The following is a 21,108-nucleotide window of genomic DNA, read 5'->3' as shown; positions in this document are numbered from 1 at the left end:
TATTTTAATTTCTATACTTCATCTTCGGAATTCATAACCAGGTCGTCAGTATACTACATTAAATAAAGTGGGTGACGGACTATATGCTGGTCGAACACCTTGGTTTCTTAAAATTAGATCCGACTTTTACGCATCTGAACTTACAATTATTTTAGTATGTACATTAAGACTTTTATCGTATTAAAGAGGTATACAGGAAAACCTTTTCATTGCCAGTATTTTTCACAAAAGGGTTCCTTTTACCTTATCAAGGCTTTCTTCTATTCAATAAAAAATAGACTAAAGGCGATTCGAAGTCAAATTTCCGACGTTTTTCAATGATCTGTCGTATTATAAATAGATTATTGTTAAACTAATGTCTCTTTCTGAAGCCTAATGGTTCGATAACACACCTGCCTTCAAATGCCTTGTTTGGAGTAGGAATGATCACGTGCAGTCTAATGATTTTTCGCCAGTGTCATACACCGCCGGACAAAAGTTAGCACATCTTGTTAGAGGTTTCCTATTCACTCAAGATTTATTGTTGCAACAGTGCATATGGAGTACATGAAATATTACATGTACAGATCAACAGCACAAAAAGTTCCGAAATATCAGATATCGATCCATCCTGAAACTCCCATAGTGGTACTTGGTGTAGCCTCCAAGGGCGGCAGTGCAGGCTCAGACTCTGGAATCCAGTCGTTCGTACAGATGGCGAAAACTGGCCTGGGGTACGTTATTCCACATCTACTCGACCTGTCCACGCAGTTGGTGGCCGACGAGTCGCACGAGTAACTTTTCGTTCCATCATATAGACTGGAGACAACTCTGGAGATCGTGATGGCCAGGGAAGTTACTACACGTGTTGCAGAGCCCTGTTGGGTCCCATGGACAGTGTGTGGGCGATTATTATCTTATTGGAACAAGAAATCATCCTCCTGTTGCAAGAAGGGCCAAAGGACTGGTCTAACAACATTCTGTTTGTTCCGAGTGCTGGTTTGCATCTCCTCCAGAAACACCAAAGGTGAACGAGTGTTGTACCTTTCCGCACCGCAAGGCTAATGGCTTGGACGAATGCACGCTATGGGATAACGCTCACCAGGTCTAGGTCGTACGAGCAAACGACCGTCACTTGCAGGCAGAACCTGCTTTCGTCACTGAAGACCTGGTTAGCCATTCCAAGTGATCCTCTGACGGCAACAGCCGGGTCGTGCACGTCGATGCTGCGGCGTGAGTGGGAGATGGGGTGGACGTGTGCGTGCCACTAGTCCCATTGCTAACAACTGATTTGCAACAGTTCTTGTTGACAAGTGCTGCATGGACTGTGCTGTGTTGATGTCCACAGCATCATCCGCGGCTGTGAGAATGTTCATGTGATCACTTATACCAGCATCGTTGCTGACGCAGCTCGGCCAAGTTGTATGGCAGTTCTCCGAAAGGACCATCCCGGCGCTCAGAAGGCGACAATTTGACGTCTTTCAGACTGGGTCAGTTGGCTGCACGAAGCACGGGCGCGTGATCGTGCCTTGGTTGCCTGCTTGCTTCACACGTTTGCGCCAAAGTGAACCTTCTGGCCTTTGTCCCGCTCCAACGCGGGGTCGGCTTCATTATGACGGATTTGGCAGTGTTAGTGGCAGAGGGAGGCCGGATGCCCTTCCTGCCGCCACCCCAAACCACCGGAACGGAAGTAGTGAACCCCAGCTGTGTGCGTCTAGTGTAAGTCATGAAAGAGTGCGAACATTTTCAGATGTCTGTGAGTCGTCTAATTGAGGCGGAACTTGGCGACCAGCCCGGTATTCACATAGTGGGATGTGGAAAACCGCCTAAAAACCACATCCAGGCTGACCGGCACACCGGCCCTCGTCGTTAACCGGCCTGGCGGATTCGATCCGGGGACGGCGCGCCTACCCGAGTCCAGGGAGCAGCGTATTAGCGCTCTCGGCTACTCTGGCGTGTACGAAGTGAGCCTTCTGGCTGTGAGCATTCCTTATTAAATTCTAGACAAAGATGACGCTCTGATAGCTATGCTACTACGCTATCTGTTCGCGGGACAGGTAGATAGGTCTGTAGTTCGTGGTAGGTGATCCAAAGGTATGTCAGTCAGAAACGTCGGAAGATTCTCTCTTTTAGTCTACCTGAACATCTGACACGGCTCAAGGAAACACGGCATCGGCCCTGCAGCGAGTCAAGCTGTACCCAAACAGTCTGCCAGCAGCCCCAAACAGGCACGGCAAGTTTGCCGGCAGAGCCCGCTTCGGCCCTGCAGCCGCAGCCGGTCGGCGTCAGGCGTCGGCGCGTGGGCGTCGCGTAATTGGGCCCTCGGCCGCAGCTCCTGCGACGTCGCCGTCGGCGTCGGCGTCTGGCGCGACGCCCGCAGGCGGGCAGCGCCGCGGCGCAATGGGGCGCAGCGCCGTTTATACGGGCGGCGGCCCGCGCCTCGCGCCCGCCGTCTGATCTCGCCGTCGCGTGTGTCACACACACTCACTCACACCCACACTCACACGCTCGCGCGCGCGGCCTGCGGATAATCAGTGACACGCCGCAGGCGGCGCGCGCACAAAAACAGCCGCCGGCGCGCATATTTCACCCGCCTTTGAGGCGCGCCCTGGCTCCTTCTTTCCGCTCCTCGGCCGGTTCCGACCCGCACTCGCCTCGCAGAGGGCGCGGAGCTGGAAGGGACGAAGGAAAAAGAGGCAAGGAGACGAAGAGAAACGGCGCCGTCGCCGGTAAATAACAGCGCGACGTTCGGGAGCTGCCGCAATGAAATATCCCGAGACAGCAAGTAATCGGTGAAGGCTAAACAGCAGTTTATCATACGTCTTCCCCCCGTATGTCGTAGTTTTCTGTGGCCGCTGTTCCGAAACTTCACTGCTAAGACGTTCCAGTACGGTAGTCGTGGTCGATCAGTCCGAAAAGACGTGGTGCAGAGTTCGGTTTTACTACTGGTAGGAGCTCGCTATCGCTTGGACAAAAAGATGGCAATACCACGATAAATGCGTGCTTGAACGTAGACGCGGATGCTATACAAGCTTGCAAGTTCTGTTGTTGTGTTCGACCATGAACGGCCGGCCGCGGTGGCTGTGCGGTTCTAGGCGCTTCAGTCCAGAACCGCGAGTCTGCTACGGTCGCAGGTTCGAATCCTGCCTCGGGCATGGATGTGTGTGATGTCCTTAGGTTAGTTAGGTTTAATTAGTTCTAAGTTCTAGGCGACTGATGACCTCAGAAGTTAAGTCCCATAGTGCTCAGAGCCATTTGAACCATTTTTGAACCATGAACGGCACTTGTGCAATACTCTCAGTACCTTGCAACTGTCAGTTGTGGTCACAACAGGACTCTGTGTAAGTGCATTATGTCGCGTGTAAGTGTAGTCTAACGTGGGCAGATTGTTCGTATTCGTAGGGTGGATGCTTCCGTGAACCAGGTAGTTGTAGTGTATGGTCTTTCAACAGGCATCGCATCGAAGATTTTTTTTTTTTGAAATTTTTGAAAACATATTCAGCAATCTTGAAAGTAGTTAAAATTAAAATTTAAAACAGTCTTGAGCGCAATATTGTTAAAATATTTTTTTTTATTGGAGTCAGTGACCGGTTTCAACTCTATGAAAGAGTCATCTTCAGACTCCAGAGCGGTGGATGGACAATGCTAAATGAGTTCCGTCGACCCTCGACGTTCGTGTAACTGCTGTCTGAAGATGACTCTTCCATAGAGTCGAAACCGGTCACTGACTCCAATAAAAAATTATGTTAACAATATTGCGATCAAGACTGTTTTAAATTTAAATTTTAAGTATCGAAGATTCATGCTTCATACAGCAAAGCGGAAAAACAGCACCCGCTAAAGTCAGAACGGGGGTAAAACGGTCTGTGTAGTAGTCGTGACGGAAGGTCATTGAAGAACTTCGTGACGTAAAATACAAGAACGACAACTACGAAAGTCATAGTGAAAGTATCGTAGATAAAATAATCTTTAATAGTGACAGTATCTAACCAAAATTGTTTCCTTTTTAATTAGTGAAAGTATCAAAGATAAAATTGTTCCAAATTAATTATTCCACAAACCTGCATCTGACTGCGTCCGCGAACTTGTCTCTGTCACTCCTCCGTTTTGCCAGTAATGAAACATATATTTGACTCAGCAGTCAAGTTTAAGAGAATACTGCCGTTTGCTCAAAATGGTTCAAATGGCTCTGAGCACTATGGGACGTAACTTCTAAGGTCATCAGTCCCCTAGAACTTAGAACTACTTGAACCTAAGGACATCACATACATCCATGCCCGAGGCAGGATTCGAACCTGCGTCCGTAGCGGTCGCGCGGTTTCAGACTGTAGCGCCCAGAACCGCTCGGCCACCCCGGCCGGCAATGCCGTTTGTGCAATGGCATTAAGATGGTACTGAAAAATTAGCTTTTGGCCCTGATGTTTACATAATGAAATTATATCTTGCCTTGAATAACGCCAGCTGTGAAATGGCATAAAATTTGTTTTTTGAAATAACTTTGCTCTGATAACTTTAGTTATACAAAAATCGATTTCAAACCATGAAGTGCACATATTGCATAGAGGCCTCATTTTCTTTAGATCTTTCATTGGTGGGTAACTTTATTACTCATTTTCATATTCAGTACAAGCAAAGGATGTGGATTATGATTCAGGCTGTTAGATTTAAACACAATGTTAATCTCAGTATATATATATATATATATATATATATATATATATATATATATATATATATATATATAATATTGTTAAAAATGTAAGTCCTACACAAATACTACCATTTCCAATATTTTTGTAGCACGAATCACTCTTACAAAAAATTTTACAAAACGCGTACTGCGTCAAACCTTGGACATATAAATCCTAACTCTGAACATTGTGTAACAAAAACCATTTTGAAATCATTATATAGCTTCTCCCATTAACGTGCTAAAGTTTTCTCAGTGTAAACTGCGCAGCGCGAATCCTACGTTAAAGCTGTCACCACACGTCTGCTTCCTCCGGGCACCTAGCTGCGACTCCCCAGTTTTTTACTGCACGCGCCCGGCTCTCTTAACCATCATTAAGATCCTCCTACTCAAAGATATTATACTCATTCCACCTTGCGGTTGGTAACTATCGACTTTATTTTCTGGATCTACCCTGATCAGACCTTAGCACATACCTTTCAATAGCAAAACTCTGAATGTCGCTCTCGCGAACCCTGTCAGCACCAAAACAACACGAGAGGAACCTGCAGGCCGCTCTGAAATTCCAGAACCTTTCAGTCATGCAAATGTCGACAACTGGAAAACGCGGTGCCGAAGCCGTAAAAAGAAGAGTATGGAGGGAATGGTAGAATGTCGTGTGTTCAGATAAGTTTTGTACCACAGCCAGCAGCTTCTGGCCGAGTTTACGTCTCAAGAGCGAAACATGGCACAGATTCGGTGACGATTTGGACAGCCATGTCGCGGTACTTGGTGGGCGTTACTGCCGAGTGTTATGTGGCCATTTTGGTTGATCAGGCACCCCTCCTCTCCCATAGTACAGTGTTTATTCCCCAGTGGCGATGCTGTGTTCCAAGACATCACGTCCCCTGTTCACACAGCTCTCATCCTGAACTGGTTTGTGAGTACGAAGATAAACTGTCGCTTCTCCCCTGGGCATCATAGTCACTAGATATCACTGATATTGAGGCTTTGTGGTCTACGTTGGAGAGGGTGCATCATTGCTGTCCTTCAACATTACCGTTGCCTGAGATTAACACTGTTTTTCACGAAGAATGGTGTAACATTCCCTTGAAAACCATACAGGATCTCTATTTATTCATTCTAAGTCGACTGGAATCTGTTTTGAATCCCAATGGTTTCCCTACACCGTTTTAGGCTTGGCAATGTGTGTTTTCGGTCTTTCCGTATTTTTATCAACCCCCATACTTTGATAAACTAACAATGTGGAGCCTGCCGGAGTTTGATATACGAGTATCCATTAATGCTGTTTCTCAGTCTAGGACGCGATTGTGTACGTACGTATACCTTTAAACAAAACTGTGACAATATTTGGTGTCGAATGTCGCTTTCGAGACTGACCTCCTTCCCTGGTGTGGCGAAAACATCTTATATCAACTACCAAGTGCGGTTGACGAATTATTCTTTGTCCCCAATCGGTTTCGGTTTTCAGATTATCTTCGATATATAGCTATTACAACATTCCACGTCGCAAAATTAGTACTGTGGCGTCAAATAACATAAAAGCCATACTGCTTCAACTGTCATCTTCGTCTATCGCTATAATCACGTTCCACTTTTTTAAACGGAAATCATTTGTAATCGCCAGTATGGTTCAAATGGCTCTGAGCACTATGGGACTTAACATCTGTGGTCATCAGTCCCCTACACTTAGAACTACTTAAACCTAACTAACCTAAAGACATCACACACATCCATGCCCGAGGCAGGATTCGAACCTGCGACCGTAGCAGTCGCGCGGTTCCGGACTGCGCGCCTAGAACCGCTAGACCACCGCAGCCGGCTCGCCAGTATGTAGAATGCTTCCGTACCAGACGAAAGGATGGAACCGGATTACTACAGTAGACCAAGCTAACGAGTCGATTTAGGGCTTATTTTATGTGTGACACCACGGTATTATTATTGCAGTGAAAGACTTTATAAATAACCTTAAGATGTCTCAAGATAATATTCAGAGTGAACCCGCAAGTAAATAAAGAATTATTTGTCGGCAGGTCCTGACATTTTTCAAGGATTTATGAGTTCTGGGCACCTCGAAAGCAAAATACACTCCTGGAAATGGAAAAAAGAACACATTGACACCGGTGTGTCAGACCCACCATACTTGCTCCCGACACTGCGAGAGGGCTGTACAAGCAATGATCACACGCACGGCACAGCGGACACACCAGGAACCGCGGTGTTGGCCGTCGAATGGCGCTAGCTGCGCAGCATTTGTGCACCGCCGCCGTCAGTGTCAGCCAGTTTGCCGTGGCATACGGAGCTCCATCGCAGTCTTTAACACTGGTAGCATGCCGCGACAGCGTGGACGTGAACCGTATGTGCAGTTGACGGACTTTGAGCGAGGGCGTATAGTGGGCATGCGGGAGGCCGGGTGGACGTACCGCCGAATTGCTCAACACGTGGGGCGTGGGGTCTCCACAGTACATCGATGTTGTCGCCAGTGGTCGGCGGAAGGTGCACGTGCCCGTCGACCTGGGACCGGACCGCAGCGACGCACGGATGCACGCCAAGACCGTAGGATTCTACGCAGTGCCGTAGGGGACCGCACCGCCACTTCCCAGCAAATTAGGGACACTGTTGCTCCTGGGGTATCGGCGAGGACCATTCGCAACCGTCTCCATGAAGCTGGGCTACGGTCCCGCACACCGTTAGGCCGTCTTCCGCTCACGCCCCAACATCGTGCAGCCCGCCTCCAGTGGTGTCGCGACAGGCGTGAATGGAGGGACGAATGGAGACGTGTCGTCTTCAGCGATGAGAGTCGCTTCTGCCTTGGTGCCAATGATGGTCGTATGCGTGTTTGGCGCCGTGCAGGTGAGCGCCACAATCAGGACTGCATACGACCGAGGCACACAGGGCCAACACCCGGCATCATGGTGTGGGGAGCGATCTCCTACACTGGCCGTACACCACTGGTGATCGTCGAGGGGACACTGAATAGTGCACGGTACATCCAAACCGTCATCGAACCCATCGTTCTACCATTTCTAGACCGGCAAGGGAAATTGCTGTTCCAACAGGACAATGCACGTCCGCATGTATCCCGTGCCACCCAACGTGCTCTAGAAGGTGTAAGTCAACTAACCTGGCCAGCAAGATCTCCGGATCTATCCCCCATTGAGCATGTTTGGGACTGGATGAAGCGTCGTCTCACGCGGTCTGCACGTCCAGCACGAACGCTGGTCCAACTGAGGCGCCAGGTGGAAATGGCATGGCAAGCCGTTCCACAGGACTACATCCAGCATCTCTACGATCGTCTCCATGGGAGAATAGCAGCCTGCATTGCTGCGAAAGGTGGATATACACTGTACTAGTGCCGACATTGTGCATGCTCTGTTGCCTGTGTCTATGTGCCTGTGGTTCTGTCAGTGTGATCATGTGATGTATCTGACCCCAGGAATGTGTCAATAAAGTTTCCCCTTCCTGGGACAATGAATTCACGGTGTTCTTATTTCAATTTCCAGGAGTGTATATTGTAATAGAGAATATTCTTTATAAAGTGTCTGCGATCTCTGTCATTGGGTTTCTTTCTAACATAAACACCAATCAATCATACTGACAGTTTACTAGTTTTTTTGCACTTCATATGCTTTAGCGTATTTTATATTGAGGCCGGGAATCCAGCAATTTATTGATCTAAATGCGTGCTCAAACCCGTCTGGAAAATGCAGACATGGTGATTTGTATAAAAACTGAATCGCTATTAATCTCATGCCACAAATCTCAAGACTAGTGCATTATTTTGCAATCAAGCATATTTGTGAACCATATTGCGTGGCCGTATTTTTCAACAGTTATGTACTGTTGTTCGTTTTTTCCACTTTACTCTTTGGCGGATACGATTATTGTAAATATCTGATATACTATGTCGCATTAAAATGGAAGGGTGATACCTTACACCCGTTGTCACAGAGAAATATAAATCTCAGTGACTGGTTATGGTGTGTTTTGCTGTTCTAGCTAATCATTTACTACACCGCGAAAAATATGAAGAAACACGACAAACGGCGATCTCGTCAATACTCTCTGTTCACTCAGTGTCCTGTCACATCATGCAGTTGTAACTGGAAAGACATATGAGTAGCAAAGTTTTCTTAGTAGTGCTGGAGTCGTCCCTGCAGAGAGTTAATTACTTTTTCCAGCGTAACATACTGCCGGTAACAAGGTTGCAAGTCTCAAAGGTTAGCCTCATGGTCGTTAGAACGAAGCAATACGTCTTCCACGACGTGAAATGTCGCCTGTTTTGAACAGTACCGGATCATCGTTGTCCGTATTGTCAGCACCATTAAAAAGCCCTTACACTCTACAAACATCTCTTGTGGATTTTAGCACACTGAACTCTAGTTTCGTAGGAGTGTTGCTCAGATATCCGTCTATCCACCCAGCTTTATGGAGTCCCTAAACATTTATGGCGATTGCTATGGAGTTCTATGAACAATACAAGCTTTAGGATTTTAGGGACTGCAGTGCTGCACTGGATAAACTATTTACGGAATTCAACATTGGGTTCGAAAATTATTTGACCCCAGTGCTTGGAGACGTTGTTTATGGTAGGTTTATAACTAACGCTCCATCAGTACTCTCCATATTGTAGCCTTCTAAGTGTGTCCTTCACCGGCAATCTGACGGGTGCTAATTGATGTTTCTTCTCTTGTACGGTCCTACAGCGCATATTATAATTTTTTCGTGTCGAAAAACTTGGCCAGTTCTCAGTTACTTTACCGACGCAGTTTCTTGTAAATCTGTACATGAATCACAAGCGATTAGAGACTGGCTTCACACGCACTCTACTAGACGTGGCTTTTCTTTGCGTTAGCTCACCAATATCATCAATATCAATAAATATCCCTTGAGTATTTACTGTTGAGTGAAACATAGTTTCTTTACTTTCTCTCCTCACCACACATATTGCCCACTTAAAAAGTCTTGTTCGCTAACTCATGTTTGTGCTGTGGCGCTCGACTCGGGGGTACGCTGGTTCGAATCTTCGCGGTGGAAAGTTTTTGGCTCTCATGATTTGACCGCCAAGGGGGGGAGAGGTGGTGGCGTAAAGTTCCCGGTCACCAGTCTTTGCACCAGTGTCCTGTATTAAATTCCATACCTCGCCCTGGTGTCTTACGAAGTGAGGGCGTGTGTGTGTTGGATGGGGTCGTTAAGGTCGACGGCCAACTTGGTGCCATTCCAGACGAGTAGCCTATGTCCCGGGATCAAATTACGCACTCTCTTTTGGTTGGCTCCAAACTACTCAAATCTAATGGTACAGTGTGTAAGTACTCATGGCAGTCATCCACACGACACAGATAGACAGTTCACAATTCATAACAGGTCAGAGGAAGGCAGTGGCAAACCATCTCTCGTGCCACCTTGCGCCGAAAGTTGAAGCATGATTCCTACATCTGCTTGCCTACGTTCTGTTCCCTGAGTATGTGACTACTTTTTACTTCACCACGTCTGCATCACCGATGTTATACCGATATTTTACTACACCAGATGCTGTAAAGTAAAATAAGAATGCTATACCACCGAGAGATGCATGAGCCGACCGCTGTGACCGAGCGCTTCTAGGCGCTTCAGTCAGGAACCGCGCTGCTTCTGCGATCACAGGTTCGAATACTGCCTCGGGCATGGATGTGTATGATGTCCTTAGGTTAGCTAGGATTAAGTAGTTCTAAGTCTAGGGGACTGATGACCTCAGATGTTAAGTCCCATAGTGCTCAGAGCCATTTGAACCATTTAGAGATGCATGAGCGGAGAGAGGATGGCAAGAAATTGTGTTTTGTTCAAGCCGAATTTTCAAAATATATTTGTAACTGACACGCACTGCTCGTTCAAAAGCTCGTACCACCTGACATATACATTTATGACCACACATCTCAAAATAAGCTCACCGCATAAAGGATTAGTCACCGCTAGAAATGATTACAAGCATCGTAAATACTGTGTAGTTCCGCCCCTTGACTCGATGACCACCTGGATTCGGTTAGGAAGTTAATTCTCAAGGTTTTGCAGGTACGTCGCATCCAGGTTAAACCACCCGCTAAGGATCTGGTCGCGGGGATGCTGATGTCGACGTTTTACCAGCTGTTGCAACATATTTCCTACGGGGTTCCAGTCAGGTGATTTTGCAGGCCAGTCGAGGGTGGGGGAGTATTGAGAAACCCAGCCGACTGAACTTCGCTGTTGTCTGTATGTGCCCGTATGAGCAATGGCCTCTTGCAGGGTGACGGAATCCAGACGCATTCACTGCGTGCAGTTTCCTTCGATTGATCTCTCGCCGACCGGTTGAGATGGGTCTTCATTCACTGCCTAGAGCCCTTCCTGTCGGCCTGGGAAGCGGTTTTGATTCAGAAGCTTCCCAGGTTTTTCTCAGTCAGCAGCTTTCCCCGATCACAATTCTGACGCCGCATTTTGTGGTCATGTGTGTTATACCACAGCCTTAGATACGGCCGGCCGCTGTGACCGAGCGGTTGTAGGCGCTTCAGTCCGGAACTGCGCGACTGCTACGGTCGCAGGCTCGAATCCTGCCTCGGGCATGGATGTGTGTGATGTCCTTACGTTAGTTAGGTTTAAGTAGTTCTAAGTCTAGGGGACTGATGACCTCAGATGTTAAGTCCCATAGTTCTCTGAGCCATTTGAACCATTTGAACTTTAGATACGTAAAGCAGCCCGCCGTGAAACCCCAACAAATCCAGCAAATTCATACGATTGCCCCTTTTTTCCACACTGTCACGTCCTTACACTTACCCACGTTTACGTACAGCGGCCGCTTGAAACGTAAATGTGCCACTCATCGCTACTGTCTTACGCTTTACTTAGAGGCAGCGCGCGCGCGATTCAGCACGTGACTGGATCGCTACGCCATAAGGCGTAACGAATCATCGGTACGCGCTTTGGGGTGATGAGTTTTTTTGGCCGGCGAGCTTACGTAAGGACCTTCTGCCGTCCCTATAATTTTGTCCCTTCAGACTACAGGCCTCGGGGACATCTCGTATGCGCCGATCCCTCGGAATGTTGAGGCTGTTGGGGATGCCGGAGGTGGCCTCACTCGGCATCGGGCGGGTGTTTACACTACTTTGTCGAACGCGTGTAATTCCCGTCTGGCGGCCGGCGGCTGTTGTCGCCTGTGCGTGCCTGGCACGACGCCCGCGGCGGCGGCTGCGGCGCGGACAAACGAGGGCGGCCGGTGACGGATGGCCGCCGCCGCCGCCGCCGCCGCCGCCACGGGCGTCTATTTCCGCTAATTGCAGCGCAGGCACGCAGCACTTCCGGCCGGCGCGGGCCCCGGCCGCAAAATACCTTGTCCACAGAAATACGGCGCTGTCCGCAGATGGACACGCCACCTGCTTCTCACACTGCGCCGCACCAGTGGGAGCATGCTTGGAAACGCTCAGAAACCGTAAGAATACGAGAAGAGCCGTTCCCGTACGCGATCTGAACGCGGGCGCGTTTTCAGCGTGGTTCGCCAGCAGGCAGAAACAGTGACACGAGACGTACACTATCTGATCGAAAATGACCGGACATCTCTATGTAATTTACAATGAAATGGACACCCTTACCTGCTTACAGGCGTTGACATATGTCGACGGGGACAGATGAAAATGTGTGCCCCGACCGGGACTCGAACCCGGGATCTCCTGCTTACATGGCAGACGCTCTATCCATTTTTTTCTTCATTTTGTTCGTTACTGATCGTTGTGTTTGGTCGTTGCGGACGTCGCAAGACATCCTGTTCAAGTTCGGTGGTTGATCCTTCCACTCAGTTTTATTTTTTTATTTTTATTTTTTTTATTACAGAGGCCAACCGGCTCTCTGACCGAACACGCTCAGCTACCGTGCCGGCGAGCTACCGAGGACGTAGAGGATAGCGCGACTGCAGGGGATTTATCTCTGGCACGCTTCCCGCGAAACCCACATTTTCAACGTATTGGCTCTGAGCACTATGGGACTTAACATCTGTGGTCATCTGTCCGCTAGAACTTACCTAAGGACAGCACACAACACCCAGTCATCACGAGGCAGAGAAAATTTTCAACGTATTGTCCCACACTACATTCGTAGTGCCCCCGCCCATTATACTCATTACTCGCGGCGCGTTGCCGATTCCCGTAAGAGTTCGGGCTTTGTTTGTGCATTCGGTAGCTCAGATGGATAGAGCGTCTGCCACGTAAGCAGGAGATACCGGGTTCGAGTCCCGGTCGGGGCACACATTTTCATCTGTCCCCGTCGACGTATGTCAACGCCTGTAAGCAGCTAAGGGTGTTCATTTCACTGTAAATTCATTCTAACGAGCTGCTTGGTCACCGATGGTATCTGTTCTTACGGGCATGTCCGAAAGAACATATACCGGTTCAAATAGCTCTGACCGAGCGAGGTGGCGCAGTGGTTAGACACTGGACTCGCATTCGGGAGGACGATGGTTCAATCCCGGGTCCGGCCATCCTGATTTAGGTTTTCCGTGATTTCCCTAAATCACTCCAGGCAAATGCCGGGATGGTTCCTCTGAAAGGGCACGGCCGACTTCCTTCCCCATCCTTCCCTAATCCGATGAGACCGATGACCACGCTGTCTGGTCTCCTTTCCCAAACAACCAACCAACCAAAAACCAATCAAATGGCTCTGAGCACTATGCGACGTAACTTATGAGGTCATCAGTCGCCTAGAATTAAACCGAACTAACCTAAGGACATCACACACATCCATGCCCGAGGCAGGATTCGAACCTGCGAACGTAGCGGTCGCTCGGCTCCAGACTGTATGGCCTAGAACCGCACGGCCACTCCGGCCGGCCCAAGAACAGATAACGTCTTAGTAAATATCTCTATGTTATGACCACGAGAGGCAGATCTCCCATTAAAGAAGGAGGCGGAGCATATTCTCAGTAGAGAAACAGTAACAAACGAGTGGGTCTCTTGGGAGAGCTGAGTCAGAATATTTAGCACTGAAGGATGTGCAGAGGAAGTCTTGCAAGATCCAGGATGATGAGCTGAAATCGGTCTGCAAATTTAAATACCTGGTGTCGTACACACAGAGGGAAGGAGGACTGGAAAGCGAGATGCAACACCGGATAAATTGCGGTTGGAACAACTGGAGGAAAATGAGTGGAGTGTTGTGTGACAAGAAGGTGAGCATTGGGTTGAAAGGGAAAGTGTACAAGTCGGTGGTAAGGCCTGCTATGGTATACGGGGCAGAGGCGTGGCCAATCACAATAGCCCAGGAAAGGAAGTGGTGGAAATGAGGATGCTGAAGTGGATGTGTGGGGTAACTAGGAAGCACAGGATTAGAAATGAATTTGTTAGAGGAGCTGTGAATGTGGGACCCATGGGGAAAAAGATACAAGAGAGCAGACTAAGGTGTGGACTGTTGATGGGTGGGAACATGCTGACTGGTCGGACGAGTTTCGTATCAGATTGTATCGAGCGGATGGGAGTGTACGGGTATGGAGACAAGCTCATGAATGCGTCGACCCTGGATGATGGCAGGGCACTGTTCAAGCCACTGGCGGCTCTGTGTCGGACGTGTGCAGTTGAAATGATTTGGGACCCCTGATACGTCTAGATACGATTCTGACAGGTGACACTTACGTAAGCACCCTGTCTGATCACCTGCATCCATTCATGCCCATTATGTATTCCGACGGACTTCGGCAATTCCAGCAGGACAAGGCGACACCCCATACGTCCAGAATAACAGAGTGGCTCCAGGAACACTCTTCTGAGTTTCAACACTTCCGCCGTCCACCGAACTGCCCAGAGATGAACATTACTGAGCAAATAAATGGTGGGCTCCATGTGGTTCCGAAGTTGTGCAGCGACCGTAAACCATAAAATTACCAAATAAGCAGCAACCAGTCCCAAAACCTTGTTTTATTTATTCACTTTTGCAAATCGATTTCAACTGATTAACAGCCATCACCGGTGCTTTCAACGAGTAGTAATACTGTCTTAAGCACAGGTCAAACATAAAGTGATCACTTAATGTTTGACCTGTGCTTAAGACAGTATTACTACTCTTTGAAAGCAGTTAATCAGTTGAAATCGATTTGCAAAAGTGAATAAATAAAACAAGATTTTGGGACTGGCTGCTGTTTATTTGGTAATTTTATTATTGAGCATATCTGAGATGCCTTGAAACGTACTGTTCAGAAGAGATCTCCATCGCTCGTACTCTTACGGACAGCCCTGCGGATTCATGGTGTCAATTCCCTCCAGCACTACTTGAGACATTAGTCGAGTTCATGCCACGTCGTGTAGTGGCACTTCTGCATGATCGCGGGGGGCCCTACACGATATTAGGCAGGTGTACCAGTTTCTTTAGCTCTTCAGTGTATTTCCAGTGCAGAACAGTGTTGTCCGTTGTCATAGACAAATATCAGATATTTCGGCGCACGCGCTTTCTACATCTAAGTCTACGTCAATACTCCGAAAGCCACCTGACGGTGTGTGGCGGAGGGTACCTTGAGTTCCTCTATCAGTTCTCCCTTCTATTCCAGTCTCGTGTTGTTCGTGGAAATAAAGATTGTCGGTATGGCTCTGTGTGGAGTCTAATCTCTCTGATTTTATCCTCATGATCTCCTCGCGAGATATACGTAGGAGGGAGCAATATACTGCTAGACTCCTCGGTGAAGGTATGTTCTCGAAACTTCAACAAAAGCCCCTACCGAGCTACTGAGCGTCTCTCCTGCAGAGTCTTCCACTGGGGTTTATCTGTCATTTCCGTAACGCCTCTCTTCTATCAACCCTCTCTGGTACGGATCCCACACTGGCGAGCAGTATTCAAGCAGTGGGCGAACAAGTGTACTGTGACCTACTTCCTTTGTTTTCGGGTTGCATTTCCTTAGGATTCTTCCAATGAATCTCAGTCTTGGCATCTGCTTTACCGACGATTAATTTTGTATGGTCATTCCATTTTAAATCACTCCTAATGCCTACTCCCAGATAATTTATGGAATTAACTGCTTCCAGTTGCTGACTTGCTATATTGTAACTAAATGATAAAGGATCTTTCTTTCTATGTATTCGCAGCACGTTACACTTGTCTACATTGAGATACAATTGCCATTCCTTGCACCATACGTCAATTCGTTGCATATCCTCCTGCATTTCAGTACAATTTTCCGTTGTTATAGCCTCTCGATATACTATAGCATCATCCGCAAAAAGCCTCAGTGAACTTCCGATGTTACCCACAAGCTCATTTATGTATGTTGTGAATAGCAACGGTCCTACAACACTCCCCTGCGGCACACCTGAAATCACTCTTACTTCGGAAGACTTCTCTCCATTGAGAATGACATGCTGCGTTTTGTTATCTAGGAACTCTTCAATCCAATCACACAATTGGTCTGACAGTCCATATGCTCTTACTTTGTTCATTAAACGACTGTGGAGAACTGTATCGAACGCCTTGCGGAAGTCAAGAAACACGGCATCTAGCTGGGAACCCGTGTCTATGGCCGTCTGAGTCTCGTGGGAGAGTAGCGCGAGCTGGGTTTCACACGATAGTCTTTTTCGGAAACCATGCTGATTCCTACAGAGTAGATTCCTAGTCTCCAGAAAAGTCATTATACCTTAATTTTGTCCATTGTTTTTCAGTGTTTCGTCCGCGACTGTTTTACTTTCGTAAAATGAAGAACAAACCGCCTTCAGTCACAAGTAGCGTTTATTTACTGCACTATGCATTTCGAGCCCTGGAGGCTCATCTTCAGGTGTTTTTTAGTGATTTACGTCAGGTTATTTAGTTATTTGCCTGTTGATATTACATTTTTGTGTTTCAACATGGTATATTGTAGATATAAGTTTAACAGCGTTAATAATATGAATCTAACTTACAGTTTAACATTGTATGATGTCTGCTTCTGTTGGTATACACAATACACATCTTTAATTTTACAGTACATACTGTGATATATACATAGTCACACATTTTTCCCACATTGTAGTAGCAGAACGTAAACATGCCAAAGATTCTCGTTCATACAGATGTTCTACTTCTAAATATAACCGATTTTCTTGTTTCACAGAAGATAATATGATATAGTATTACTAGTACTACGTATTTTTAAAATAATTATTTGGCACTATTTTCTAGGTTTTCAGTTGTTTGTACTATTATAGATTTGATTCCTCAGGAAAAAATAAACTTTTAAAGATGTAGAAAAAATTGTGGCTGTTTAACTCTGTTTGTTCATTCAACAAGTTTTCGGAATATTTTTCTTTGTGTAGCCTCCAGGGCTCGAAATGCATAGTGCAGTAAATCAACGCAACTTGTGACTGAAGGCGGTTTGTTCTTCATTTTACGAAAGTCATTATACTCGAACATAATACGTGTTCCAAAATTCTACAACTGATCGACGTTAGAGATATAGGTCTATAGTTCTGCACATCTGTTCGACGTCCCTTCTTGAAAACGGGGATGACCTGTGCCCTTTTCCAATCCTTTGGAACACTACGCTCTTCTAGAGACCTACGGTACACCGCTGCAAGAAGGGGGGGGGGGGGGCAAGTTCCGTCGCGTACTCTGTGTAAAATCGAACTGGTATCCCATCAGGTCCAGCGGCCTTTCCTCTTATGAGCGATTTTAATTGTTTTTCTATCCCTCTGTCATCTATTTCTGTATCTACCTTTTTGTCATCTGTGCGATAATCTAGAGAAGGAACTACAGTGCAGTCTTCCTCTGTGAAATTGTCGTCTCTGTGTGTGTGTGTGTGTGTGTGTGTGTGTGTGTGTGTGTGTGTGTGTGTGTTGGTCATAGAATGTAACCTTCCTGCCCCCACTCAGCATCATGAGCAGCAGCAGCAGCTGGCCCTGACACATGACTGATTCACGGTTGTTGACTTGTTGCAGGTGTGGTTCCAGAACGCGAGAGCAAAGTGGCGTCGCATGGTGCTGAAGCAGGAGGGCAAAGGAGGCGGTGGTGACAAGTGCGGCGGCGGCGACTCTGGCCTGGACGCCTACCAGGCAGCGGCGGCTGCGGCCGCGGCGGCCGACTACCACCGTCAGGGGCCTATCAGCCCGCCCTTCATGCTGGGCACCAGCCCCTCGCCGCTAGAGTGCTCCTAGGCCGTCCGGCGCCACCCCCGGACCACACCGGACGTGTTTCAAGACTGACCGAGCGTTGCCAGGCGACACTCGGCAGCACTCCGCGCAGTGACGTCACGTCACCGACAGGGGCATCTCTCTTCGGCTCTGAAACAGAGGATGCGGTGGTGAAACGAAGCAGTCCATCAGTCTTAATCTAGTTTTAACCGACAGTCGATAGCTCTCGAACGAACTATAAGAAGCAAGATGCACATTCTGTCGACAATCGTAACAGTGTCCGGTGTCCGCCAAAGAAAAATGGGCCCAACTTCTTCGAGAGACCTGCAGCTAACCAGTGGCAGCTCATCGTATCTACATGAAGAGACTGGTACTGATCGCGTAAAAAGATTTAACTTACGCATTAATAAAATCCAGATTCATCACCTCATTATCCGCCTCGAGGCCAAATCATCTTCAACACATCCCGCACTGACTCAGCAACGGAAAGTTTGCTGATCGTGATTCATCCATTGCTGTACCAGGAAGTATTGCAATACCAGACAATTGAGTGATGTCCGGCCTCAACAGCCGGGTGATGAAATTGCGGTTTGAGGCGCAAATACTACGTGAAGCAAGCATTGAGGGTATCAGTATCCGTGGCCACACCTTTGCACCTAGCGGAACAAAATATCGTTGACAAGAAATAGTTCGTTCCGGAAACCCATCAGTGGAATCCGGTTGTGCGGAATATCTGCAGAATCTTTCAGACGCTGTGAAGAAGGGAGAAGACTATAGTTAGTCTTAACACGTATTAACAACATTATCATTCCAGCTCTTTTCTGGTTTGAAGGCCGGTTGTAAGCCTTCGTTTTGATGATCGGACTGGAGAATCCAAGACTGTGCGACGAACAACTGTCATCCTGAAGTACCCACTGACAGTCCAGGCGCCGAGACATTAAGCTTTAATACGAAGAAGAAAGATGTTGAAGACATTTAACTACGAAATATTGATGTTACACGAACGAACAGGCTTCCGTAATAATATTGTGTAGCACACGTGTGCGTTCACCTTATTTATTGATTGTTATCAACTGAGAAATTGGTTTTATAGTAATCCTGAACGAGAGAATATTGTGCAAGGAATAGTTACGAAATTTCATTGATGTCAATCTACTGTAAATTTTGTGTTAATTTACTGAAGATAACATCTAGATATCCAAGATGTATCCGGTAGTGCACCTTCATTAAATTACCCAAAATAAGAATGCAATTTAGAACGTCTAAATAATAAAAGTCACAAGAGAAATTTCATGTTGACGCCAAGAGTAATTTATACTTTGTTGTGATGTTTTCGATTACGTTATAAAACAATTCGTTTGGGATTACTATGAAATTCAGTCTATTGTGATACATAAATGAGTGTGTGTAGTTTTCTTTCCACGATCCTCCCGACGAAAATGGTTTATGTGCAACAGTGAACAAAGAAGACCCATTGGATTACAGATGTTCGAGAAAAAAAGGCAACGAATTTATGGACACTTGGTGAAATTGTGAACGCCGTGCATTCATGTGTAAATATCGGAAGAAACAACTTACGGATTTTTATAACTGTCTATTTAATTTAATGACATTACTCCATGTAAATTCGGATGAAGAACGTGTCTTCATGTATAATAGATTCCTTGAGTGATATGAAAATGATAGAACCGGCGCCAGTTGGAATAGGTCTACCTCACAAACCTAACACTGATTTTATATGTGCATACTATTGCAGTTACTATTATTTAGGGCCTATTCACTTGGGATTTTTCATATCTTTTTGTTAAATAATTTGTCAAAGGAAATAATTATAATGTAAATTTTGAAACATGGTTTATGCAAGAAATTTCCTATCACCTTTCCCTCTTAACGCTGTGGATAATTTTACGACACTACGAACATTCTTCTCTTGCAAAAAGGCTACATCCCACTATGATCATAATCGTAAGTATTTATCACATCTAGTTTATTAATAACTGTTAAATGAATATATCATGATATTCGAATGGAGGTGGCTAATCTTTCTTAGCGAAGCAATAAAGTTCTATTGTTAAAGTTTCATACAAAATTTATGTCAGAGTTATTTTTCTGTGAAATGCCTACATTAACAAGATGACAGGAGATAACTATCACTTCTCAATCAACATGATATGCACTGAAAAACGTCCTTATTGTAAAACACCTTAAAACTTATAACATTATGTTAAATTTAAAATAAATTGTGACAAGACTGGAATGATTGGTAATAGTAGTAAGTAGTACAATTCACAGGCAATTTCGCTAGATGAGTTCATGATGTCAAGTACATCACTCACATTACACACTTCCGCAGACTTCACAGGCAACTTAAAAAATTCTCAGACTCGACGAGAACTAGATCATCAATGTAAATGTCCATCATCCTATAGGCAGCATGGACAAAGACGTTGAACAACGTCATTAAATGCGGCGAGAAGTACTACGCAGATGAAGACTGTTTGAGTGTTGCGGCATAGCTAAGTAATTTGTTTCTCTTTGTGGTTGAAAGTCAACAAATAACGAAACTATACAAACAATACCCATCAGATATACAAAGACAGCTTCCTTACAGCTTTTAAGATTGCCGGGGTGGCTGAGCGGTTCTAGGCGCTACAGTCTGGAAACGCGCGACCGCTACGGTCGCAGGTTCGAATCCTGCCTCGGGCATGGATGTGTGTGATGTCCTTAGGTTAGTTAGGTTTAAGTAGTTGTCAGTTCTAGGGGACTGATGACCTCAGCAGTTAAGTCCCATAGTGCTCAGAGCCATTTGAACCATTTTTTTTAGAGTTCACCATATCGAAATACGTAAAAAGATACAATTAAGAATAAGAAAACAATAACTCATGGATTACATAGTTGTATTACAATAGATGTTTAGTGTTTTGGTCTTAATGGGGGATGCTACAAAGTACAGATGAAGACGTGCCACGGAACAAAACGACTTCGCGCGCGCGCGCTTGTGTGTGTGTGTGTGTGTGTGTGTGTGTGTGTGTGTGTGTGTAGATTTACATGCTGTGACACGACTTTTAAGGAGAACAAGCCTAAGGAGAATTGACATTCGACATAAGAGAATTCATCCTCCACTTTTTTGACCGTTAAACGTGGATTGTTGAATTCAACCGTTGTCGTGCATCCACTGAAGATGATTTTGATTCAGGACATTTGAAGTCTGTACTACCAACGACATTGTAGTAAAACTCTTGCATGCATTGTCAACAGATAGACGACTTCGTTAACAAAAATGGTTCAAATGGCTCTGAGCACTATGGGGCTTAACACCCGAGGTTATCAGTCCCCTATAATTTAGAACTGCTTAAACCTAACTAA

At 46.3% G+C, this 21,108-nt stretch overlaps 1 protein-coding gene across 1 annotated transcript in view; it reads left to right on the top strand.

The window, feature by feature from the left end:
* Positions 1-19,738, top strand: part of LOC124613815 (protein apterous-like) — a gene marked incomplete at its 5' end in the record, with an annotated part of 324,127 nt that extends 304,389 nt beyond the window's left edge. The window contains one exon of the mRNA XM_047142537.1: positions 17,551-19,738. Coding sequence (XP_046998493.1) covers positions 17,551-17,766 — 216 coding nt within the window. The remainder of the gene's footprint in view (positions 1-17,550) is intronic.
* Positions 19,739-21,108: the final 1,370 nt, after the last annotated feature.

This window comes from Schistocerca americana, chromosome 4 (genome assembly GCF_021461395.2).
Source record: "Schistocerca americana isolate TAMUIC-IGC-003095 chromosome 4, iqSchAmer2.1, whole genome shotgun sequence".
NCBI lineage: Eukaryota > Metazoa > Arthropoda > Insecta > Orthoptera > Acrididae > Schistocerca > Schistocerca americana.
Note: the sequence above shows the minus strand (reverse complement) of the source record. Positions and strands in the feature narration are given on the sequence as shown.